This window comes from Symphalangus syndactylus, chromosome 10, assembly GCF_028878055.3.
Source record: "Symphalangus syndactylus isolate Jambi chromosome 10, NHGRI_mSymSyn1-v2.1_pri, whole genome shotgun sequence".
Taxonomy (NCBI): domain Eukaryota; kingdom Metazoa; phylum Chordata; class Mammalia; order Primates; family Hylobatidae; genus Symphalangus; species Symphalangus syndactylus.
The window spans coordinates 95,771,120-95,797,995 of record NC_072432.2 but is presented as its reverse complement, the minus strand read 5'-3'; the positions used below and the strand labels follow the sequence as shown (position 1 = coordinate 95,797,995).

General features: G+C 40.0%; 1 protein-coding gene across 2 annotated transcripts in view; it reads right to left on the bottom strand.

Annotated features, from left to right (window-relative positions):
- Positions 1–26,876, bottom strand: part of PCOLCE2 (procollagen C-endopeptidase enhancer 2) — a 74,126-nt gene that overhangs the window by 16,753 nt on the left and 30,497 nt on the right. For both annotated transcript variants that reach the window (XM_055295179.2, XM_055295180.2), the window contains 3 exons: positions 14,609–14,864; positions 8,941–9,065; positions 4,799–4,935 (listed from right to left, as the gene is read on the bottom strand). In XM_055295179.2, the coding sequence (XP_055151154.1) occupies positions 4,799–4,935; positions 8,941–9,065; positions 14,609–14,864 (518 nt within the window). The remainder of the gene's footprint in view (positions 1–4,798; positions 4,936–8,940; positions 9,066–14,608; positions 14,865–26,876) is intronic.

The window sequence follows — 26,876 nt, the reverse complement described above, 5'->3', positions numbered from 1 at the left end:
TTTTGCCCCCTTCTTCCTATCCCCTTGCAATCCCATGCACATTTTAGAATTAGACTGCTAGGCTTAATGGAAAACCAGTTTTAATATTTTTAAGTGATATTGAGTCTTCCTATTCATGAGCATTGTATATAGCTCCATTTATTTAGCTCTTTTAAAATATATTTTAGCAAGGTTTTATAATTTTCTCTATTAATGCACATTTTTATACTTATTCCTGAGCAATATTTTTATTGCTTTTAAAATAATTTTTTTTAAATATAAACTTTTAAGTTCAAGCTATCTAAGAAAAGATATTTGTGAATAAAATGATTTTTCCATTAAATAACAGAAGTCCACAAGTCACACTTTAATCTGGTAAGGTATAAAGTTAAATTAATAAAGTTTCTAAATTCAAACCAACCTTGAATTCCTGGTCATAGAGTATTTTTTTATACATTGCTAAATTTGGCTTGCCAAGTTTTTTGTTTCAGGGTTTCTTTTTTATCATACTGATAAATGAGATTGGTCTCTAATATTATTTTCTTGTACTGTCCTTACCTTGTTTTTGTGTCAGGTTCATATTAGCTTTATAAAATTAGTTGTGGAACAATCCCTATTTTTCTCTGGAAGATTCTGTGCAGTATTAGAAATGTCTGTACCTCAAATATCTGTCAGAACTTTTCCTTCCTTGACAGGAAAACCTTTAATTACTGATTAAATTCCTTTAGTAATAATTTGGCAAATATGGCTTTTTCTTTCTCCTGTGTCCATTTTTGCTTGAAAAAAAAATAGAGTTTCTCCAGTTGCTGGATGCAGTGTTCTCTATTTGTCTATTAGACCAAGCCTGTTCATTGTTTTTCAAATCTTCTACCTCCTAATTTCCCATCTTTCTCTCATTAACTGTTAATTATTGAAAGAGATGTGTTAAAAATCTCTACTATAATAATGAACTTTGTAGATCTGCCTTTAATTTTTTAATTTTTTTGCTTCATATAATCTTACGTACAAGTTTACAATTTTACAATTATTACATCTGCCTGATAAATTGCATCATTTATCATTTACATAGCAACTATTTCTGGTAATGCTTTCTGCCTAAAATTGATTTTTTCCTGATATCAATTGCACTGAATTTTTTGTCACTTCATGTTTCCTTCCACTGTTTTGCAAGTTAAAGACTTATTTCTACTTTTCTCAGAGGTCATTCCAAATTTAACATAAACATTTTCTTTAGCATATTATAAAGTTATTATCTTCACTCTATGCTCAACTGTTCTTTGGAATGCTTCCTTTTGCATGTCAGTCCTTTATTCTGTGATCATTATCTTTCTGCATCCAGTACATGAGGATGCAGTGAGGGTCTGCTGGTAAATAACATTATCAGATTTCCTTCAGAATCTCTAGTCTGAATTCATTCAAGACTTACATTTCTCAATTCCCTAATTCTTTCTGTAACTGTCTTATCAGCTATTTGACACATGTACTAAGTTTCTTGTTTTAAATTATTATGTCTGAGTTCTGGGAATTCTATTTGGTTCCTTGTTAAATCTGTTCGATCATTTCTGAAAGATTCTTGTTTCTTAGTCATACTTTCAATGGCCCGCACTTTGTAGGCTACTGAACGAATTTCTTTAAGCATACTGATTTTACATTCTGCATCTAGTAATTTTAAGATATATAACCTCTATGGGTCTGATTATACTGTTTGTTTCTACTGACTCTGTTTATCTTGGCTTTCCTTTCAGTTTTGTGATTTTTTGATTGGGAGCTTATGTTCCTCGAAACTTTATAAGGGGCCGGGCACGGTGGCTCACGCCTGTAATCCCAGCACTTCGGAAGGCCGAGGCAGGCGGATCATGAGGTCAGGAGATTGAGACCATCCTGGCTAACACAGTGAAACCCTGTCTCTACTAAAAATACAAAAAAAAAAATTAGCCGGGCGCGGTGGCGGGTGCCTGTAGTCCCAGCTATTCAGGAGGCTGAGGCAGGAGAATGGCGTGAACCCGGGAGGCAGAGCTTGCAGTGAGCAGACATCGAGCCACTGCACTCCAGCCTGGGCGACAGAGCCAGACTCCATCTCCAAAAAAAAAAAAAAAAAAAAAAAAGAAACTTTATAAGGATTCTGAAGCTTAAGTTCAGATGCATTCTTCCAGAGATTTGTGTTTCCATCTGTCAGCTCCTGCGGGCATTATCAGCTTGGAAGCTTTAAACTAAATTCTTGACCTGTTTTTTTGGGGACAGTCAGGTAGTGTAAATTCTAACCCCAAATGTTGGCTGGTTTTTGCTTAGAAATTCTCATCGGAGACTATCCTTTCCTTCACCAAAAGCCAAGGCAAAACCAGCCAGTTTTCCTTACTATCTCCCTTAGGGAAGGGAGAAAGTTAGCTTACTTATATTGGTGTCACCTTCTCTGGGTCCCTTTTCTATACATGCAGTGGTCTTTGCTCCAACCCCCCTGGCCTGGACCCTGAGATTTGTCTCTTGTCTGCAAGCACGGTCTGTTAGAATGAAGTGCTAGGCCTCCAGGAACTGGCACATGCCCCAAGGGAGCTGCCACCTTCAGCATGTGCTTCTCTCTCTGGCTTTGGGCTTCTTACTACTTTTGACCTCTGATGACTTCTCTTATTTTTTGACAACTCAGCGATGCTTTCAAACTTTTTTCTTAAACTTTAGGAATGTTGTTTAGTGTTTATTCTATAAAGTTTTTAAGGATATCTTATCTTGCATATTGCTAGAAAATGAAGCTTGAAATTACTTTTTAAAGGTATTTGGGTATGAAGAGGAGACACATGGAAGAAAAGTTAGAGCAGGACAGAGTCAACAGAGTTTATAACTTTTTTTTTTCTAATTTGGGAGAACTTAGGTTTATAGGCTATGGGGAAGGAATAAAAAGGGAGGTAGAGGATAAACACAAAGAAAAAGAGGAGGGTTAATAAATGGAGGAAAGTTTCAAGGGAAAAAAGGAGGAGGTCCAAAGGAAGACATAGATGAATGTGTTGGCTTTCAACAGGGTGTGTAGTCCCCAAGAATGTCCACATCCTAATCCCTGGACCCTGTAAATATGTTTCTTTATATGGCAAAGGGGCTTTGCAGATGTGAGTAAGACTCTTCAGAAGGGGAGAGTGTCCTTTATTACCTAGGTAGGCCCTAAATGTAACCACAAGTGTCCTTATAAGATGGAGATTTGACTAAGAAGAGGAGACAGAAGCAGCGACTGAAGTGACACGCTTTGCCAATGAAGGAAGAGGGCTACAGTAAGCCAAGGCATGCAGGCAGACTCTAGAAGCGGAAAAAGCCAAGGAAACAGATTCTCTCTCAGAGCTTTCAGAAGGAAACAGCCCTGCTGACATCTTGACTTTAGTCCAGTGAAACTGACTTCAGACTTCTGGCTTCCAGAACTGTAAGAGAATACATTTGTGCCGTTTTAAGTCGCTGCATGTGTGGCAATTTGTTACAGCAGCAATGGGAAAAGAATTATCTAGGAGCTTAGAAATGGGCCCTTCTCCAATATATTCATCTGTAAACCAAATTTGGGTATGGTTATGCTTAAATTATAACTACTATCTTGTATGTATTAAAACATTCTTAATATTATCAATGTAAATGTAAATGAATAGAAAATATCCTCCTTTAACTCAAATATGTCAATGAAAAATCATAGTAATGCATATAAAATCAAGTGATGCATATAATCTAATTATGTTTAAGCAACAGAGTAGAAAAGGGTATTTAAATTGGCATAATGGTGACTTGAAGGCAAGCTGCAGTAATTTCAGCTGTTGCTTTTACTAATATTGTAAGCGAAGGTATGAAATATCTTGCACCAAAATACAGTTATATATTGCACCAGAATACAGCAGAGTTAAGTAACTTGCTCAATGTCACACAGTTATTAAGTGGCAGAACTCTTGGCTCCATAAATGTTTGTTGAATAAATACATGGTGCCTTCAAGGTTCACTTAGCAAAAATTTGGATAGCAACGTGAGGGGGAGGCGTAAGGCCTCAAACAGTCCAGGACAGATCTCTGATAAGGTAAAAATCATTTGGGTTTGTCATAAACTTCTGGGTTTCCTTGTCTGGATCCCCAGTATTAAGCCTCTTGGTTGTTTTTGTTTTATTTTATTTTATTTTCAGAATTTTCCCATTCCACTCTGATGCTTGATCTCATTCTTACAGGGCAGTGATGTATCCAGGTACCTGGCTCTGCATCTGACCCTGGGGTATCACCAGCTCTACTTGTTTCTGTTTGGCTGTTGACACTCCTGTTAATGTTGCCTCACGGTCTGGGTTGGCTATTCATTTTTGGTGGTGCTGACTCCATGGTTATGGGACTTGTAGTGGTTTGGATCTGTGTCCCCGCCCAAATGTAATATTTGGCGGAGATGACTGGAGCCTCAGGGCAGTTTCTCATGGTTTAACACCATCCACCTTGGCGATAGTGAGCTCCCTGCTCTCTGGTCATTTAAAAGCATGTGGCACCTCCCCCCGACCTTGCTTCTACTCTGGCCATGTGATGTGTGTGCTCCCTCTTTCCTTTCCACCATGATTGTACATTTCCTGAGGCCTCCCCAGAAGCAGAAGCCTCATGCTTCCTGTACAGCATGCAGAATCCTGAGCCAATTAAACCTCTTTTTTTTAAATAAATTACCCAGTCTCAGGTATTTCTTTATAGCAGTGCGAGAACTAATAGAGGACCCAAGAATTTAACAAAACAACAACAACATAAAATCTTCCAGAAAACAAATGTGATTGGGAAACTGAACAAGAAACAAGTTTAGAGCCATAAAACTATTAAAGACATAAATAGGTGCTACTTACGCAGGTGGGCTATCACCACAATACTTTCCAATTCTTCTAGCATCATTGACTTCTCCGCCATTAAACACAGCCACATAATCATATCGGCAGTAGTTATCTCGCTCCACATCAAACTTCTCAAACTTTAATTCTATGAGCTTTAGAGAAAGCACAATAGAAGTATCAAATATTAACAGCGTTGTTGAATAACCTCAAATGGAATTCTTCCTCTCCCCAGATTTGGAGGATACTACGATTTTCCTTTGTAAAAAAAGGAAAATTATGTTTAAGTGCTTTTTGTTGCATATTTCTTATTTAGTTAAAAAAAAAAAACAGTGGTATTCTTTTGCTTTTAATTGTAATCTTTCCAAAAGATCATCTCAAACTCAGATCAACTCTAGTTAGGATATTCAACTTAAGAATTCTGTTCACTTACAGCTATAGAAGTATGGGAACATTATGTAACACTAGCAACCTACTTTAAGACTATAATTGGTTTTGGAGATCTATTGTACAGCATGGTAACTATGGTTAATAACAACGTATAATAAACTTCAAAATTGCTGAGAGTAAATTTTTTTTTTTTTTTTGAGACAGAGTTTCACTCTTGTTGCCCAGGCTGGAGTGCAGTGGTGCGATCTCAGCTCACTGCAACCTCTGCCTCCTGGGTTCAAGCAATTATCCTGCCTCACCCTCCTGAGTAGCTGGAGTTACAGGTGCCCACCACCACACTCGGCTAATTTTTGTATTTTTAGTAGAGACAGGATTTCAGCATGTTGGCCAGTCTGCTCTCAAACTCCTGACCTCAAGTAATCCACCTGCCTTGGCCTCCCAAAGTGCTGGGATTACAGGCATGAGCCACCATGCCCAGCCGAGAGTAAATCTTAAATGTTAACACCACCTTCCACACACAAACAAAATAATAACTAGGTGAGGTGGATATGTTAATTACTTTGATTGTGGTAATCATTTCACAATGTATACATATATCAAAATATAATGTTGCACACAGTAAATATATATAATTTTCACTTGTCAACTATACCTCAATAAAGCTGCAGAAAAAAAGAAAGAGAAAAACAAGATTGTAATTGGATAACTGGATGTGTGTTATAGTGGGAAAAGGGGCTATATACCTTAATAGAAGCTAATAGAAATAAAAAGTATTATCTAAGATGCTCCTTATATTACTGTATGTCAGGGAGTAGTAGTGTGTGTGCATATATGTGCAGGAGGGTGAGCTGAGTGGATAGAGTTGTTCCCCTTTTGAGGGAAGGAGACTGACATTTCTATCAGATGAAAAGAAGTCAAATTTTCAGGACCAGTTATTCAGGGAAGTGGAATTGATGGCAGTGTCTTCTTGAAGTATGTTTGAAACGTGTGATACCGTGCACGGCCTAATCAGGGTGTGGTTATTTTTGAAGAAGTTGCATAGAAGCACTGATCTACAATGTCAGTGTTAGGTTTTTCGTATTTCTCAATTTTTTGCACTAGTACCAATAATAGTGTCCTAAATTATTCAAGTGAATAGGAAATTTTGATTAAATAGGCAATCAATCATTCCCCATACAAGCAAATGTTTAAAAGAACATTTCCAACATGTGAATGAAAGGAAATCTCACTGGATTTATTATTACCTATGACAGCTGGTACCCAATCTTGCTGGGCAGCAAGTGGGCAAGAACCCTCCTTGCTACTTCAGGGAAGATAAAGGGCATTAATTCCTATTAGCTAGAGAAGACTCAAACACAGTAATCCAGGTGAAGATGATAATAGCAACAGCATCACAGATGGACACAAAGGTAATTTTGACTTTGAACATAATTGCTACACATCTTCATACTGAACTACCTTTTAAAAAGTCAGTGCCAGTGATAGGTGAATAATGCTTATTCATACTTAACATGGCTTTAAATTGTATTAAAATATTTCCTCTTTGGGTCCAGTGACTTCTCACCACTTACTAATAAAATGCTTTCCAGGTTATTAAAAAAATTGGCGAACTTTTTCTACTTAGAAATTAGTCACAAAGGCTGGGCGCGGTGGCTCACGCCTGTAATCCCAGCACTTTGGGAGGCCGAGGCAGGCAGATCATGAGGTCAGGAAATTGAGACCATTCTGGCCAACACGGTGAAACTCCGTCTCCACTGAAAATACAAAAAATTAGCCGGGCGCGGTGGCGGGTGCCTGTAGTCCCAACTACTCAGGAGGCTGAGACAGGAGAATGGACGGAACCCAGGAGGTGGAAGTTGCAGTGAGCCGAGATCGCGCCACTGCACTCCAGCCTAGGCGACACAGCAAGACTCCGTCTCAAAAAAAAAAAGAAATTAGTCACAAAAACTTTTGCAGAGAAGACTAAAAAAAGTAAAGAAGAAGATAAAGGAAAAGAACTGTGGTGACAAATGAAGGTAAGGTAATTCTGTAATAGAAGAAAATTCCAATAAAATTCCTTCAATACAATAATTCCCTTGCATAGAAACTATTTAGGACTTAATTTTCCCATTATATTTTTCTCCTTTGAGAAACTGCCAGTGATTTCAAACACAGTGATTAAGAATTCAATTGACTGAAGCCAAAAATCACATTAATAAAATAAAAATCAAACTTAACATTTAAATGATCAAAGGGAAGAACAATGGAAAAGAGATGCTTAACTGTAATCTGCAAGTATAATTACGTTGGAATTATTTGGTCAAATATATTTACAAATGTCACAGAGAAAATGATCAATACAATTTCAAGAATTACATAATGGTTTAAACGTTTCAGAAACACAATTTTTAAAGTTACTTTAAACTATAAAACATTCAACAGACTTATAAAATCTTCCATTATTAAATAAATGGCCATATATTTCTTCTTAAAAATAAAACCAAGTTTTGGAATTATGATCAGTGTTTATGTCTGTATTTATATGTTCAAATCACTAACTTGCATGGTATACTAGCTTAAATAATTTTCTATGAAAAAAAGAAATATATGACAAATGGTATCTGTTCAAGCTATATGAAAGGTCAATTTAGAAAAGTTTTTTTTAAAAAACAGTACCATAATGTTTACCTCATAGTGTTTGGGTTAAAGTCTATAGTGTTTCTAATAGTAATAATTTTTATAAAGTTATCTTTAAAGGTCCACAAAGTAGATTTCATCTGTTTCTATGCTAAGTTCTTTCCTGCAATTAATATGTGAAACTGGTTCCCAGAAAGGGTAAAAAGTTGTATATGTAACCGCAAATTAATAAATACTGGAAAAGTCGACCTTCTCTGTTGATTATTTCAGAACAATGAATAAAGCTTTTTGTGGGGAACCTGCACATATTTTATTTTAAATGACAACCAAAAACACCCTAAAGCAGACCAACCTGTTCTTTGAAGAGATAATGTGGCTTGCTTTTGTTGGCTTTGTTGAGGCAAAGCATCCACACTTTTTTATTTAGTTACTAGAATAACTATTATCAGGACACGATGGGTTTGTGATGTGAGCAAATGGTAACCCGAAACGTCCATGGACCTGGGGATTTTTATCCTCCCACAGTTAGTCGCTGCTGCTTATAACATCCACTGCAGGGTTAAACAATCCTATGTGGGATTTGCTTACCATTTGTATTTTTAAAACTGTTTTGAAAATTGTCATTATATAGCAGGAAATTAAATCCATGAATTTGCAACTCAAAAAAATGCAAAGGCTAGGCCAGGCACGGTGGCTCACATCTGTAATCCCAGCATTTTGGGAGGCTAAGGCAGGCGGATCACCTGAGGTCGGGAGTTCGAGACCAGCCTGATCAACTTGGAGAAACTCCATCTCTACTAAAAAAATATAAAATTAGCCGGGCGTGGTGGCACATGCCTGTAATCTCAGCTACTCATGAGGCTGAGGCAGGAGAATCGCTTGAACCTGGGAGGTTGCGGTGAGCTGAGATTGCACCATTGCACTCCAGACAGGGCGACAAGAGTGAAACTCTGTCTCAAAAAAAAAAAAAAAAAAAAAAAAAAACTGGGGTCTTCGCATGAGGAAATGCCTGTGTCCAGGAGCCTTCCTCTTCTTGTATCCCTTAGCTCTCGAATAGTCCCCACAACCGGAGGCTCTTGAGAGTTGGTGGGCCCCCCACATTGTCTGGGCAATTCACACATGCATGCTTTCGTCACACTTCCAGGGAATCTCACCTGATTCTTTGGGGCTACAATGTGCCACACACAAGTGACTCCTGCAGGGTAATCCCGGTCTGGCCAGTTGGGGGTTTTAAAAGAGCCGGAAGGTCTGTCAAGGCGTCCTCCACAATACTGATCCCCTTCAAGTATTAAACAAGGAAAAAAGCCCACAAGTTTATGTAGGTTACAGCAATACAACCATGTGGGGATTAGGAATGTGGGATCTTTGGTGAGAGTACAGTAAATAAAGGCAACCGCAGAAGCGCTTACATTTTCTCTTAAAAATATGGTTACATACATAACCCCCCAACACACACAATGAATGATCTCTGTTACCTGACATAGCATATCAACACAAGAGAGGGGAGAAGTGGACTCAGGGCCTCTTTTCTTTTTTTTTTTTTTTTTTCTTAGACAAGGAATACAAAGCATTTGAATATGCACTCATTCAGAAAGCTTGTAGGCTCAAAAAATCATAGAGATGTTAAGGCTCCTCAAGGCATTGGTATTCAGTAAATACCCAGGGACAAAATTTGAATTAGTTGATATAGACAGCTCTCATTACTAGAAAACTTCCCATGATATATATATATATATATAAGTTTTAAGAATAAATTTTGTTTGTAAAAATAATACATTTATAAATTTTCAGCAACACAGAAAGGCATAAGGAAGAAAGTAAAAATCTACCCCCAAATCCCTAGTTTTAGCCACCAAAAACTAATCAAAATTAATAGGTGACAAATATCATTTCAGGCATCTGTACTCATAAGTTGCATATGTACCTGCAGGTTGGCAGAAATAATGTAAGAATTATTTTAATATGAAGTTCTAAATTTAATTTTACTTGAATGTAAATAACAAATAAAAACTCAACTGAAACTAAAATAATTATACTTCAATGGAATATTTCTTTGACACAGAATATAACCATTCTTAAATCAAACTTCTTTTTTTTTTTTTTTTTGAGACGGAGTCTCGCTCTGTCGCCCAGGCTGGAGTGCAGTGGCGCGATCTCGGCTCACTGCAAGCTCCGCCTCCCGGGTTCACGCCATTCTCCTGCCTCAGCCTCTCCGAGTAGCTGGGACTACAGGCGCCCGCCACCACGCCCGGCTAATTTTTTGTATTTTTAGTAGAGACGGGGTTTCACCGTGGTCTCGATCTCCTGACCTCGTGATCCGCCCGCCTCGGCCTCCCAAAGTGCTGGGATTACAAGCGTGAGCCACTGCGCCCAGCCCTAAATCAAACTTCTAAATTTAAGAAAATGTATTATAAAAATGGAGTTTGAAATAATTTCTAAATCTCCATTTAATGAAAAATTTCAAGTATACACAAAGTAAGTAGAATAATACAATGACGTCCTACATATCCATTACCCAGTTACAATAATAGTCATCATTCTATTAGTCTATCTATATTGCTATCCAATCCCCACGACCTGCTTCATTGTTTTTATTATTATCTTACAGGTTTTGGGGAGATAAATTCACATACTCTGAAATGCACAAATCTTAGCTGTACAAATAAGAAAAATGGATATACCTGTGTAAACCACACTCCTATGATGACACAGAATCCGTTTCCCACTAAATTTGTGCATCCCTTCCCATCCTGCCAGTTCTCCACATTACTTTTCTGAAAAACTTCCCATTAGATGCGTTTAATTTTAGAGCTCCATATAAATTTGTTTACCCATTCTCCTGCTGATGGGTGGTTTCTAGTCTGGACTATTGTGAACGAAGCTGCTATGAACAGTTTTGTACACATTTGTTTGTACATGTATCTTCATTTCTCTTATATAAATACCCAGGACTGCAACTGCCGGGCCAAGAGTCGATGTAAATATTTAACTTCATAAAAAACTACTGGAACTTTTCTCCAAGTGGTTGTATCATTTTACACCTCTCTTGAGTATGAACACTTCGGTTGCTTTACATCCTTGTTACCACTTGGTGGTGTCAGTGTTTTTAGCCAACATGGTGGGTAAGTAATGGCATCTCACTGTCATTTCAATTTGCATTTCCCTGAGGACTAATGAGAGATACTGAGTAGTTTTTCATGCGCTTATTGGCCATTCATATTTTCCTCTGTAAAGTGTCCAAGTGTTTTGCCAATTTTTATACTTACTGGAATCTTTACCTTTTTATCGTTGAGCTGTATGAGTTCTTTGTATATTCTCAATACAAGTTCTTCACCAGATATTTTTGTGAATATTTTCTCCCCTTCTGTAGGCTGTCTATTTGTGTATAACCATGTCTTTTTATAAGTATTAGTTTTAATTTTAATGAAGTTTTGTATTTTTCCTTTTACTTTCAACCAACTTGCTCTTTGTATTTCAAGTGCTTTCTTGTAGACAACATATAGTTGGGTCCGGCTTTTCAATCCATTCTAACAATAACTGTCTTCTAATCGGAGTATTTAATAATTTACATTTAATATATTTATTGATCTTCTTGGATTTAATGTGCCATTTACTACTTTTTTCTATTTGCTTTACCTTTCTTTTATTCCATCTATTTTTCCTTCTAGCCTTCTTTGGGTTAGTTGGATAATTTTAGTATTCTATTTTAATCTTTTGGCTTTTAGTGATAACTCCTGCATTTTTAATGGGTTCTCTAGGGATTATAATATGCATGTTTAACTTATCAAAATTTACTTAGAGTTAATATTGTACTTCATGTGTTATATATGTATGTGCAACAGTGTAATTACATTTATGTGTCCATCCTTTGGTTGTCAAACATATTACATCATACACTATATATTCCACAACACAGTGCTAAGGTTTTTTTGTTTTGAACAGATAACATGTAAAGAAATTAAGAGAAGAAAAGAAAATAACATATGCCCTTTTATATTTACTATTTCCAATGACCTTCATTCCTTCTGTTACTTTCATTTTACAAGGTCATTTCCCTCAACCTGAGGAATTCTCTTCAATATTTCTACCGGTGCAAGTATAAAAATGTCTTTCAGAGATTTTTAGTGTTTATCTGAAAATGTCTTTATTTTACTTACATTCTTGAAGGCTGGTTATAGAATAGCGGTTGACAGTTTTATTCCAGCACTTTAAAAATACTATGACAGGCCAGGGGCGGTGGCTCACACCTGTAATCCTAGCACTTTGGGAGGCCGCGGTGGGCAGATCAACCTGAGGTCAGGAGTTCGAAACCAGCCTGGCCAACATGGTGAAACCCCATCTCTACTAAAAATAGAAAAATTAGCCAGGCACGGTGGTGCATGCCTGTAATCCCAGCTGCTTGAGAGGTTGAGGCACGAGAATCGCTTGAACCTGGGAGGTGGAGGTTGCAGTGAGCTGAGATAGCACCACTGCACTCCAGTCTGGTCAACAAGAGTGAAACTCAGTCTCAAAAAAAAATACTATGACACTGCCTTCTGGCTTCCAAAGTTTCTGAGGAAATGGAAGCCATCATTCTTATCACTGTTCTTCTGTATGGAATTTAGTTTCATCTGACTGATTTCAAGATTTTCTCTGTCTTTAAATTTCTGTAATTTAATTATAATGTGCATGGGGGTGCTTCATTTTTATTTGTCCTGTGGAGTTTGTTGACCCTCTTGACTCTATTTTTCTTATTTTCATTTTTTATTTTTTAGATGGAATCTCGCTCTGTTGCTGAGGCCGGAGTGCAGTGGTGCAATCTCCGCTCCCTGCAACCTCCGCCTCCCAGGTTCAAGCGATTCTCCTGCCTCAGCTTCCCGAGTAGCTGGGATTACAGGAGTGCACCACCATGCCTGGCTAATTTTTTTGTATTTTTAGCAGAGACGGGGTTTCACCATGTTGGCCAGGCTGGTCTTGAACTCCTGATCTCAGGTGATCTGCCTGCCTCGGCCTCCCAAAATGCTGGGATTACAGGCGTGAGCCACCATGCTCGGCCCCTCTTGACTCTGTAAGTTGATGTTTTTCACTGTATTTGAGCAGAGTCAAGTCATTATATCTTTAAATATTTTTTTCACTTTATTATCACTTTCTGGGACAAAAATTACAGATGTTAGACCACTTGATATTGTCTCACTGGTTTCTCGAGCTCTTTTTCTTCAATCTTTTTCCTCCATTTTCTTCAGATTGAGTAACTTCTATTTAAGTTCACTGACTCTTTTTTCCTGCCATCTCCAATCTACTTGTGAGCACAACAGGTAAATTTTAAAATTTCAGATCCTGTTTCTTTTATCTCTAGAATTATTACTTTTTTTTTTAATAGTTCCTGTTTTTCTTCTGAGATTCTCAATTTGTTTATTTATTATGCACATATTTCCCTTTATAAATCCTGAAACAAACATGTAAGAGCAGCTTTAAAGTACTTGTTTGCTAATTGCAACATGTGAGTTACCTTGAGATCAATTCTTATTGACTGCTTTTGTCCTTGAATAGGGACACATTTTTCCTGTTTCATTACATAACTACAGACTGGACATTATGCATGATACATTATACTCTAGATTCTGTTGTGTTCTGATAAAAATAATTTTGTTCTAGCAGGCATTTAACTTGGCTAGACTCAAACTTAAAAGTCTGTTTCCCTGGCAGCAGGCAGCAGCTGTAATCTCTTTTCAGTTCTTTCATTTTTCAGCTGATGCTTTTGTGCCAGGCCAACTGGGCTCTCCTCCACATATGTAGAGTTTAGCTGTCAGACAAAGATTTCAGTAGATTTTATATGAATATTTTGTGTCTCAATTCTGTAACTCCCTGCCTGGATTTCCTCCCCAACATTCTGGCTGCTCTTTCAGCCCCAGATTCTGTTCTCTGACCTTTCAAGTAAAAATGTTGCACTACAGTCCAATCCAAAAGCAGATTATGGACTGCTCTTAGGTAAAAGGCTGAAAACATACAAATATTGCCCACTGCAGTGATCTTTCAAAAGCAGAGATTTCTACCCTTGGGAGCTCACTATATATATATGAGATATATATATATGTATATATGTGTATATATGTGTGTATATATACATATATATATCTCATATATATGTGTGTGTATATATATATATTTGTTGTTGTTTGAGACAGGGTCTCACTCTGCCATCCAGGCTGCAGCACAGTGGCATGACCACAGCTCACTGCAGCCGTGACCTCCCTGGGCTCAGGTGATTCTCTTCCTCAGCCTCCTGAGTAGCTAGGACAACAGGTGTGTGCTACCACACCCAGATAATTTTTGTATTTTTTGTAGAGATGGGGTTTCACCATTTTGCCCAGGCTGGTCTTGAACTCCTGAGCTCAAGAGATCCACCTGCCCTTGGTCCCCCAGTGTTGGGATTACAGGCATGAGCCACTGTGCCTGGCCTCCACTTTTATTTTTTAAAACCTATTGTATAAGTACTCAAATAAAAGCAAGCACACATAGAAAGGTATGGGAACCACTGGCCATGGCTATTTCTGGAGAAGGGACTATGGTGTGGTGAAGGGGTGTGTTTGCATATTTGCATGTATGCTTATGTATGCAAGCTCCACATTTTTACTCTATGAATTTCTATATTTGATTTTTTACAAGAATGCATGTGGACTTAAATTAAAAGTCTGATTTTTTGTATTGGTCTCGTCATGGTTTGATGGCATTCACTAGCTCTTTGAGAACCACTCTTAAGCTTTAAAGGAGTAAATAAATATCAAGTGCCAAGAACAGTGAACCAACATTACTGTTGTTATTGCCATTACGTGGAAACAGTACCTCTTTCGTTTGGTTCAGCAGCAGAGAACATGGCCATGAAGCCATTGCCAGCTGTGTTGGCATCAGAAATCATCTGCACCATCATCTTGTTGCCACTGGACACAAGGGCTCCAGGCCGGAAAGTGCCACAGAAGCGGCCAATGCGCTGGCCATTGGCATGGCCATTGTACACATCCACAAAGTCATAGCGGCACAGGTTGTCGCTCTCGAGGTCTATGAATCGGAAATTAAGAACGACTACTTTTCCTTCGGGAACCTGCCAAGAAAAGGGCCAATTAGAAAACTGTCATGAAAACAATATCTGAGGCTTTGGCACCAGTCACTTACTTAAGTGTGTAAAGTACAATATCCAAGATAATGCCTTTTCCTCTCTCATATCTGAACTAACCCAAGGGAAGTTTTCTAGCATATTGCATTCCTAAAAAATGTAAGTACTGGCTGGGCGCGGTGGCTCACGCTTGTAATCCCAGCACTTTGGGAGGCCGAGGCTGGCGAATCACGAGGTCAGGAGATCGAGACCACGGTGTAAACCCTGTCTCTACTAAAAATACAAAAAATTAGCCGGGCGTGGTGGCGGGCGCCTGTAGTCCCAGCTACTCGGAGAGGCTGAGGCAGGAGAATGGTGTGAACCCGGGAGGCGGAGCTTGCAGTGAGCTGAGATTGCGCCACTGCACTCCAGCCTGGGCGACAGAGCGAGACTCCGTCTCAAAAAAAAAAAAAAAAAAAATGTAAGTACTTATTTTCTTTTGACAAACCCTGCAATTCTCCAGGATTCACAATCTTATTCCTTAAGAACTTACCTCAACAAAGTTGCAAAATATTAGATCAGTATTATTAATGGGTGAGTCATTACTTAGAATGAATACCAGTCCTGATTGGACCTTAGCATATATTTGCATATTCTAATACCTAGAGATATTGCTTAGCAAAGAAACATTTAAAAATATCATTTCTTGGCCAGGCACAGTGGCTCACGTCTGTAATTCCAGCACTTTGGGAGGCCGAGGCGGGCGGATCACAAGGTCAGGAGATCGAGACCATCCTGGCTAACATGGTGAAACCCCGTCTCTACTAAAAATACAAAAAATTAGCAAGGCGTGGTGGCGGGCACCTATAGTCCCAGCTACTTAGGAGGCTGAGGCAGGAGAATGGCATGAACCTGGAAGGCAGAGCTTGCAGTGAGCCGAGATCGCACCACTGCACTCCAGCCTGGGCAACAGAGTGAGACTCCGCCTCAAAAAAAAAAAAATCACTTCTTACAAATAATACAGTAGGACGCATTCAATGCCTGTGTATAGAATGTATCTATGAAGTTCAAAATAAAGGATTTATTTGGCAATTGTGTAGTTAATTTACAGATAATTCATTTTGGGTCCTGAGACAGCCAGATGAACTACCTATACTGACTAAACGAACTGAGTAATTGCTGAATCATCTCTTCTAAATGTCACTAAGTTTTTTGTTCATTTGTTTTCCAGGTGAAGACTTTATATGTCAGGAAGCCTTGAAACACAATGCGCTGATGAAGAAAAAGATAAGCTTTCATTTTCTCATAATATTTTATTCATCATAATTTCCCCATAAAATTCTTAATGATGGTTCCTTCCTTATTCCCTGAGTAGGTAGAAAAAAATGGCTATAAAAGCATTTGGTAGGATTCTCAGGTTACAAAAGCCCCATTTCTTTCCCAGTTCATACCACCTTTTAATTTCTTCATTCAAGTTGTTCAGTCATAAAGTCTTGATCATAATTGTTTTACTCCTTTAATCAGATGAGGTCTCCACTGAATAGTGGAGAATTCCATTCTGTAAAAACTTACATATAACAAAACTCAGTGATTAAAAAAATCAAACACACACAATCAAAAGTGGTTGGTTTATATTCACCTTAATTAACTATTTCAGACTCAAGGGTCAATAGATGCTTTGACATTAATACGGCTTCCCCATGTTGTAAGTACAGTGCCATACATTTTATTTTCCTATGGTAAGATGCAGTGTTTTCATTGCTATTTGCTTTTTGTGTCAAACACATCTACACACTTCATCGTAGAAATTATAATGGCGTAGTCCCCGCAAAAGGGACACGTTTGGCTTTGCCATCGTTGCATTCTAATTCCTAGAAGCTTATCTCAGTGGTGTGAATATCAGAGTTCCAAAGAACTTAGAACAGCTTAAGAAGCTAATAACAGAAAGAACAATTTAAATTTTAAACATTATCACCAAGATGTCTGTTGTAGAACTTCCTGTCTTTTGCTTTGTTTTTTGTTTTGCACACCTCTATTTGTACAATGATCAGAAAGTTATCAAAATATGATGCCACATCTGTAATCTTAAATATAAGCAGGCTCTCTATGAATCACCGAAAAAGTCCTAGCCATGAAAAGAATCTCAAACTATTTGTTTTTTTCTTGCATGAATAGTGACTATTTGTATAAATGTATAGAGGGTAATTCAAAGCTATGAAACTTGATGAAGTCACTCCCAGAGTGAATGTGGATAGAAAAATGAAGAAGTCTAAGTATAGAGGCCTGGAACACTCCAATGTCATCAAGTCTGTGAAGAGGTCAAATCACAACAGAGACTGAGTCAGCAAGTAGGAGGCAACCAAAGTGTGTGGTGTCTGGAAGCCAGGCGAAGAGAGTATGTCAAGGAGGAATGAATGGGCAACTGAGTTAAGTGCTGCTGCTGAGAAAGACCAGTGGATTTAGCAACACAGAAGTTTAGCAACCAGAAGTCACTGGTAATGCTGACAAAGCTGTTTTGGTGGCACCATGGGGAGAAAACTGGATAAGAGAAGGATCATGAGAAAATGGGGTGAGAGGAAATGGTGACAATAAATATAGACAAGCTTTTCAAGGAGTTTTGCTGTAAAGATGAACAGAGTAATATGGGGGTAGCTGGAAGGGGATATGGGGTCTAGGCAGAGTTTTTGCAGTGGGTGTTTCCTAAGGCATGTTTGCATGCTGATGGGAAGGATTCTGTAGAGAGGGCAAAACTGATGAAGCAAGAGAGAGGGAGGATTGGTTAACAGATGTCCTTGAGCAGGCAAAGGAGGATCTGATCTACAGAAGGAACAGCCGGGTGGAGTTGGCCTTAGTAGGAGCATGTTTTGCCCAATGAGAGGAGGGAAGGCAGATGTAGGTAGGTCAGTAAATGAGGTGGTGAAAGCATATAGAATTTTTTTTCTGGATTGCTTTTCTTAGTAAAATAGAAAACAAGGTCATCAGCAGCAAATGTGGAAGAGAGAGGTGCTACTGGGAATCTGATAACAGAAAAGTGAGGAAATGGATTAAGGAAATGCAGCAGGAGTACTAGGACTGCTGGGGCCCACTGGAAGTAAATGAATTAAAATTAAGACCTCTCTGCATGGTGGAGGTATTTGTTTTTGTTTGCTCGTGGTCTTCTTCCCCAGCCACATTCAGCTCCATAGGCGGAGGTACAGGGAAGGTGGAGAGTTGGATGTAAGCAGTAGGGGAGAGTGGTGAGGTTTGCCAAGGGAGGATATGGCAGGAGAGAGGGACAAGCGAGTTGAAGACATAGACAAGGGAGTGGCCATGATGATGTGCCATGGAATCCAAACTGGGTTAGGATGGAAATCAGGACCCTGTGGGGTGAGGACAGTAACAACCAAGACTGTGGTGGAGTAAGGACAAAGTAACAGTGGAAGTGGGAGGCTGAGGAACTACGGAGGGTAAGTTCTTTGGCGGAGAAGAGGTTGAAGACCCGAGAAGATCACCCATATAGATATTGAAATTACAGTTGATTAGGACAAGGAAGAGTGTTGAAGACAGTGACAGTGAACCAGGAGTTAAAATTTGCAAGAAGCGAGGAAGACTGTCCAGGAGACTTTTAGAAGATTTCAACAAGGAGAGGAATAGAGAGGTATAATCATGTTTCATTGGCAGGTTCTTGGTTCTCTGACACTACGTAGACAATTCTGTTGACTCTCTCCTGTAGACAGGTGTTGAAATTAACTACAGGACTTGAATGCTCATTCCCAATAAAATAAATCATTTGTTCCCAAAAGTTTTGTACCTATTCCCATGGCAATGAAAAGTTGAGAATGAGACACAAATATGATCAGCAATAGAAACTGGGTTACATCATTGCAATTTTGAACACATGCTGACCCAAACAACCCTGGCAAAGCTTCTTTTGAAAGAAGGATGCAGAAGTGATCTGTACCAGTGTGAGTCTCCTATAACCAGAAACAAAAGTCATCTTGCACTGAAGGCCAAAGAGAAATTCTATTGCAAATGAGAAGCATACTGCTGTGAGCCTTTTCAGTATAATACAACATCCGTTCTTCATTTTTTTATGAGTGATCAAGACTGTCTGATGCCCTCTGATGCAAGCTTTGATAAGAGCTCTTGATTGTCATTCTAAAGGACTTTAGAGAGCATATTCTCTGAAGATGGCCTTTCCACTTGGGAGAATCTATAGTCCGTATCTTTGAATTTTCTTTGTTAAGAATAGCAAAAAAATAAAAAATAAAAAATACAGAAAGATACACAGAATAATATAACACCTGGATACCAACCGCGAAATTGACTTTTGTTAACATTTTGTTAATATATTTTTAAAGTCTCCTTTAATGAAGTAAATAAAACATTTCAGATAAAAATGAGATTTCCTTTGTCTTCATCCCAGGCCCCATTTCCTCCTCCTTCCTCAGAAGCAACCACTGTTATAAATTTAGTGGGTTTCCTTCCATGCTGATCAAAATGTGTGTGTGTGTGTGTGTATTTACATTTATTTATGTATGTGTGCATACACATATACACACATAAGTATGTATATTTATGTGTATATAATATATATTTTAATATATTATATTTTTTATATTATATATAATATATATGTATCCATGCAAAATGCACAGTGACATTTTTGTGTTGTTTTAAAAATTAACAAAAATGGTGCCAGACTCATGCTTGTAATCTTAATACCTTGGGAGGCTGAGGCAGGAGGATTGCTTGAGTCCAGGAGTTCAAGACCAGCCTGGGCAACATAGGGAGATCGTGTCTCTACAAAAAAATTTTAAAAATTAGCTGGATGTGGTGGTGCATGCCTGTAGTCCCAGCTACTTAGGAGGCTGAAGGGTGAGGATTACTTGAGCCTGGGACATCAAAGCTCCAACGAGCCATGATCACACTGTACTCTAGCCTGGAGGACAGAGAGAGACCCTGTTTAAAAAAAAAAGAGAGAGAGAGAGAGAGAAAATGGGATAATGTTTACATATCACTCCACAACCTGGGCATCCTTGAATTTTCTGGCTGAAGAAGAAGAGAAGAAGGAAACATAAAAATACATAGGACCTTCACAAGCTATTCCTTCTACCTGGAACATGTTCCCACTTCTGCCCTTCTCTCACTCATGCTTAGGGTCACAGTTTCAAGGTCACTCCCTCCTGGAAACATGCCTAGACGTCCCCAAACCCCAAGGTGGGCTCTGGCCAATTAGCAGTGCACCCCACAGGTCTGTGAGCATGGGATGGCTCAGCCCACTCACTGTATGTTATAAAGCTCAACCCCAAGGAGGCAAGGATCCTTCCTGCCTTGTTCACTGTTGCATCCCCAGGATCTGGCATGGCCCCAAGTTGAAGCTTAACATCAAAAATATTTGTTAAATGAATAATCCATTAGGTACTCAATGGATCACCGGCTTCCTTGCACAAATCACAGACAATATACCTACTGCTGGCTCCACCTTTTTCATTCTAATATTTCCTACCTTGCCTGGCAGCAGAGCTCCAAAAGGCCACTCTCTTTTCTAAGCCATTCTTTGCAAAAAGAAGATGCATATGTTTTTGGAAACTTTATATTTCAAATCTCCTGTAAATGCTAACACTTAATGCAGAAACTCAAGGTGCTTTTTTGGTGGCAATTAGATGAAGCTACTGTTTTGTGAGATTATATTGATTTGGGGATTCATTAACTGCTTGCAGAAAAACAATTTGATGTTAGTGTTTTTTCCTATCAACAGCAAAGTCCTGTGTGGGCCAAAGCCTACAGCTTCCACAGTGACCTCAACTCACCCCACAGCTCCTGGGATGTCCTCACTGTCACAGGCAAACGTGCCAAGGCTCTCGATGCCAGGGCTTCTGCCAGAGGACAGAGGAACTGCATTTTAAGCTGATGGTTTGCATTTTTAGGATACTATGAGCAAAATGCAAATAGGAGGCCAGCTTCTTCTGTGTGAAGGAGTGCATTTCTGCAGAAATGGGAATGCTCCTTTGTGTCTGCAGCTTTTCCTCCCCAAACATATCATTTACTACTTTGATCAAAAAGAACTGTTTTTGCAGCACATGTGATTTTTTTGTAAGCCATCATTCTAATCATCTACGATTTCCCTCTTCCACAAACAAACCTTTCGGAATGTGCATTCTAAAATGCAGACCACAGTTTATCCACGTAAAGCTTGAGGCACAGCCACTCAGTGTCACCTCTCCCATGTACCTCCAAAGGTAGTCCAAAAAGATCTATAGACAAATTACGTACAAATATTTGGCAGTCTTTCTAGAGGGGGATAAATCAGAAGCTTACAAGATCTTATTCATCTATATTCTGGGTATATTTCAATACTACTCTTTTAAAGGTAAATCTTGTACATGTTTAAAAAATAAAACATATTTTGATTGGTAGAAATAACGAGATGTTTTGAACATTTTCTTTTGTTTTGGGGGATTTCACTAAAAAAACTTTACCCCTGGATGTCTAGAAGGAGCGTGGAAACTCCCATTCACCTTGAGCCCAGCCTGAAGACACCAGTGGAGATAACTGCTGAAAACCACCCAAAACTTTCCTACTGCACTTAGAATAAAATCTTCACCTTAATTATAGTTCACACACTTCGTGAACATCAGGTGCTAGGTATTTTTCTATGCACTATATATGTATCATTTTATTTAATCCCTTACAGCAACCCTATGAAGTTGATATTATTATTGGTCCAACTTTACAGTTTACAGATGAGGAAACTAAGGCACAGAGAGGTTAAGAAACTGCATGATATATCCCCTTATCTCTCATCTTTCTCCTTCAAGCAACAACTTGGCAGTCATGCCACTTTTCTGTTCAAGGAGCCCTCCGAGCTGGTTTCCACCTAAGGGCCTTTGCACAGCCTGGTCCTCTGCCTGGCACAGCCTTCTCCCTGATATACATGGGTCTGACTCCACCTCATCATCTAGGTCAGCTCAAGAGTCGCTGTCTCAGAGAAGCCTATCCTGAGCACCCCTGGTCACTTAGATCACACAGCCCTCTTATTTCTTCACAGATTATTTATCATCTGTCTCACCATCAGAATGTCAGCTACAGAGAACAGTTGGTCTGTGGGTCTACAGTTTGACCAATGCTTTGGCTACTGTAAGTGCTCAGAAAATATTCATTGAATAAATGCTGCGATCCTTATAATCTTAAAAAAAAATAGTGCAGGCCATGACTCCTATTACTAGCATACACTTTTATATAACAATGTAAACTCACAAGCACAGGGCAAGCATTGTTAAGATCCTTACGGGGAGGAAGAAATGGCTGACAGCTGTTATGATGACTTGCCTAAGGCCACCCAGAAAGACAACGGCAGAACTCAGGTCACCTGACTTCCACTTCGCTGTGTTTTCCATGACCTCACTATGGCAGAGGCTGAGGAGATGCTCTCAAACCTGGTTTCTTCTCAGGTCACACATGGAGTCGACATTTCCCAGCCTCTCTTGCAGTTAAGTTGGGGCCATGAGTCTGGGTCCTGGTCAATGGAATGTAGATGGAAGTGATGCACCCATTCCCTCCAGGCCTAGCCATAATACACCCTGTGCAATCCTTTTGGACTTCTCTTTTTGCTCTAAGGAGGGGATTCAGTAGAAGAAACGTGGAGGTGTTAGAAGACAACAGAGCCACATGGGAGAAGGAGTCAGTGCTTAAAGGAGAGCTGCCCAGAACAGCCCACCCACTGCACTGGACCGTGAAGGGAACAAGAAACAGCCATTTATTGGGTTAGGCCACTGAGACTGGGGGAGTTGTTTGTTAGAGCAGTTTTGCACTTTGTGTTAATTACCCTGATTAACAAATGGATAGTGACATTCACCAAGTGTCCTTACCCAGCACTTCTGCAGCAGGTAACTGTATAGACATCTTTGTTGTTTGGGGTGCCTACAGGCTCTCTAGGAATCAACAGTGTGACGTGGCCACCCAGGAAGCCGACACAGGCTGTGTGAATAGTAACGGAGACACCAGCTTTGCCTAACTGTAGACTGCTTGGAGTACCATGGGCTGAATTCAGGTCAAAGCACCTCACTTTTGAGTAGACGTGGATGATTTGGAGCAACCACAAAGGTGAGAAAATTCAGAATCATCGAGGCACATGCTGTAATTTCCACGGCCCCTGCAAAAGTGTAACTAGGCCCTCGAGCCCCTGTTATCACCTCTGAGTTATCACCGCTGAGTCCTTTACCTGTGGCTGGTCAGCTGGGGTGAGAGGCAACCAGCAGCCACTAGTACTTCTTAAGCTGAATGAAGACTTGGCTACAAAATGAACGAGACAGGACTTCAGGTTATGCCGCTTGTGCAAATGCTGCCTAAGCATGAATATGTCTGAAAGATCCCGGCTGCGACCAGGCCCTTCGGCACTGGGAGGGTGTTCAGACTCAAGTCTGCCAAGTGGAAAGGCAAATGGGAAAAATGTGAAGGGACAACAAAACCGAACCCACAGAAGCAGGAAGGCTAAGGTAGATGCAGCAGGATGAGGAGACAAGCAATCGTGCCAAGAGCTGTCGCGTTAGGTTTTGGTTGGGGAAAGAGACAACGTTGAAAACGAAGAGTATTCCTTTTCACAGACATTTGTCTTGCCGTTTTCCTTTGGCCAGTGAGACCCTGAGATCCTACTGTGGACATAAGTGGTGGCAAATCTTCTGAGCAAGTTATACATTACTCATCCATGTTCTTGAGAAAACTGGAAATTCACTACTCAGTTTTTCTCTAAACAGAAGCTTTTTTTTTTTTTTAGCCACCTGCTCCTAAAAGGTTTACAGCAAAAAATTTTTAAAAAGCTTTACCAAATGATAAGATAAAGAGCTGTAGATACACACTGAGCAATAAATTTCAGAAACACTCTAGGCAAGAGCATCCAGGATATCCTATATACTCTATAGTAAGTAAGAGTCTCCATTTCCCAATCTATCATACGTGTGCAATGAACCTGTACTTTCCCATGCTTCCTACTGAACCACCTGGTGCGAGCCTGGTGCTTCGGGTGCCTTACCAGGTCTGGCATCAACCACAGCACTGGCACCTCCTGTGGCTGCGAGGAGCAGCAGCAGCAAATGCTCGGCCCTCCACAACCCAGGACTGGAAGGAGTGATAGCACCTAGTGGCTGAAGCCCAAGCTGTTTCATGTGATCAGTGTGCGCCCTGCCTGCTGTCCTTGAAAGCTGTTAGTTGTGTCAGAAAGGGTTTGGAAAGGAGAGACAGGTTATCACTGGTTGTCTTTCACATTTAGCCATGTGTTCAGGGAGAACTCTGGGCACTGCATACGTGCGTGATACACTTCCAGACAAGACTACAGCAAAAGGTGGAAGTACTAAGTGAAGCTCTACCAAGCCCATCCTAGATTATTTTAAAGCAACTATTAAGAGCAATATTTCTGGCCGGGTGCAGTGGCTCATGCCTGTAATCCCAGCACTTTGGGAGGCTGAGGCAGGGGGATCACGAGGTCAGGAGATCGAGACCATCCTGGCTAACACGGTGAAACCCTGTCTCTACTAAAAAAATACAAAAAATTAGCCGGGCGCGGTGGCGGGCGCCTGTTGTCCCAGCTACTCGTGAGGCTGAGGCAGGAAAATGGCGTGAACCCGGGAGGCGGAGCTTGCAGTGAGCCGAGATAGCACAACTGCACTCCAGCCTGGGCAAAAGAGCGAGATTCTGTCTCAAAAAAAAAAAAAAAAAAAAAAGAGTAATATTTCTAAAGTCCTTAAAATGACAATAAAAGAGGGAAAAAAGGTAATATTTCTTTTAAAACAATGAAAAATCCATGACAAATGGTAAATCACATGTGATGCCCTGGATGACAGGTACACATCAGAACTGTCCAGGACAAATGTGGACACAGGGCCACCCTGGCCTTAGAACATCTAGGCCTCTCCTCTAACGTTTGAAGCTGCCCCGCTGAATCCCAACAACCACAGGTTGAATGAATGAATAGCTGTTGAAGGAATAAAAGAACGAAAGAATAACAGAGGAGCTTCCTATTACCTGCAGAATGAAGTCCAAACTCCTCAGAATCACAGGATACTAGGCCCACCCCAGGCTAACATTCTGGCCTCATCTACCCCCCAGCCCTTTGTGTCTTGGGTATCATTCTGTCCATCCTCAAACACACCTGGCCCCTTTCCTTTCCCACCTCTGTGAGGTCGTATGTAAATTCCCTGTCTGGAATATTCTTTCTTCCCTTCCCAGACTATTGACTTCCACTCCAATTTCAAAGTTGGGGCCAAATACACCTTCTCTAGGAACTCATCCTCTCCCATCCAATTCCTAGACCTGGAGGGATGTTATCTTCCCTCTTTCACCTCCCAGAGCCAGAGCCCACTGTTCCCTCTCCCCTTTGGTGCCTCCTCGGCATCCACAGGTCTCACAAGTGTCTGCAGTGTGCACCTGGCCTTGCAGCTGACTGTGAACCTTGCACAGACAGGAGTGTTCTAGTCATCTTTGTCTGAGTAATTGAACCCAGATGCACCTGGCAGCCAGGCATCCAAAAAGCACAATGAAGGTGAAGATGGAGATGGAAAAAAGTTTCCTATCTTCACATATTTTGGTCTCAGATCTGTGAATAGTTTTGGGATTTTCTTTGCTATTTATTTGTTTTGCAAATCAACAAGTATTAATCAAATACCAGCTGCTGGCACAGCAACATATACACACACAGACATATATGTGTGTGCATGTGTGTGCGTGTGTATATCAAACTAGGATAAAACATAAACTCCAAGGGTTCATGTGACCCAGAACCTGGCAGTGCCTCCCTGGGTAAGTGGGGGGTCCCACTAAGACATGTGAGAGATGGCACCAACAGTTTGTTCATATGCCCGTCCCAAGCAGTCTGCTTTGTTATATTCCCTCAGTCCGTGTATACAGGATTGTGTGTGTGTGTGTGTGTGTGTGTGTAAGAGAGAGACAGAGAGAGAGACAGGTCTTGCTCTGTCACCCAGCCAATTTCTTTACACCTTTGAAAACTGAAACAAAGTACTTAAGTCATTTTAGGGCATTCTTTCAATTCTCCAGAAGTTGTCAACATAAATTAATACAGAAGATAGACATGATAGGTGGAGATTCCTGGAGAAAAAGTGTCCCTAGGCTAAACCACTAGTACATATTGTCTGGCAGATATTCTTAAAGGTAACAGACATAAAAGCTGAGGGAGACTTTTGCCATTATAGCTAGGAGCCTTTTTGTCATACAACACCCATGTCTTCTTTTTTTTTTTTTTTTTTTTTTGAGACAGAGTCTGGCTCTGTCGCCCAGGCTGGAGTACAGTGGCGTGATCTCAGCTCATTGCAACCTCTTCCTCCCAGGTTCAAATGATTCTCCTGCCTCAGCCTCCCAAGTAGCTGGGACTACAGGCGTCCACTATCACGACCAGCTAATTTTTGTATTTTTAGTAGAGACGGGGTTTCACCATATTGGTCAGGCTGTTCTCGAACTCCTGACCTCAGATGATCCACCCACCTCAGCCTCACAAAGTGCTGGGATTACAGGCATGAGCCAGCACACCTGGCCCATGTTTTCTTCTCAATGACACATGAATATATATATATTTTCAAAAACATTTATAGGACAGAACTGACTTCTATGCAATAATCTAAGAAACAAATCTGAAATATTTTCAAGAAAATATCTCCATAATCTGGAATTTCATCTGATAAGTTTTTTATGGGTCAGGAACACAAAATTACACTAATTTTTTCTTTTCTTTTTTTTTTTTTTTTGAGACGAAGTCTCTCTGTGTCGTTCAGGCTGGAGTGTGGAGTGCAGTGGCGTGATATCGGCTCACTGCACTTCTGCCTCCGGGCTTCAAGCGATTCCCCTGCCTCAGCCTCCTGAGTAGCTGGGACTACAGGCACACGCCACCACGCCCAGCTAATTTTTTGTATTTTTAGTAGAAACAGGGTTTCACCATGTTGGCCAGGGTACTCTGATCACCATCTTGGCCTCCCAAAGTGCTGGGATTACAGGTATGAGCCACTGCGCCCAGCTATACTGACATTTTATTAGGAA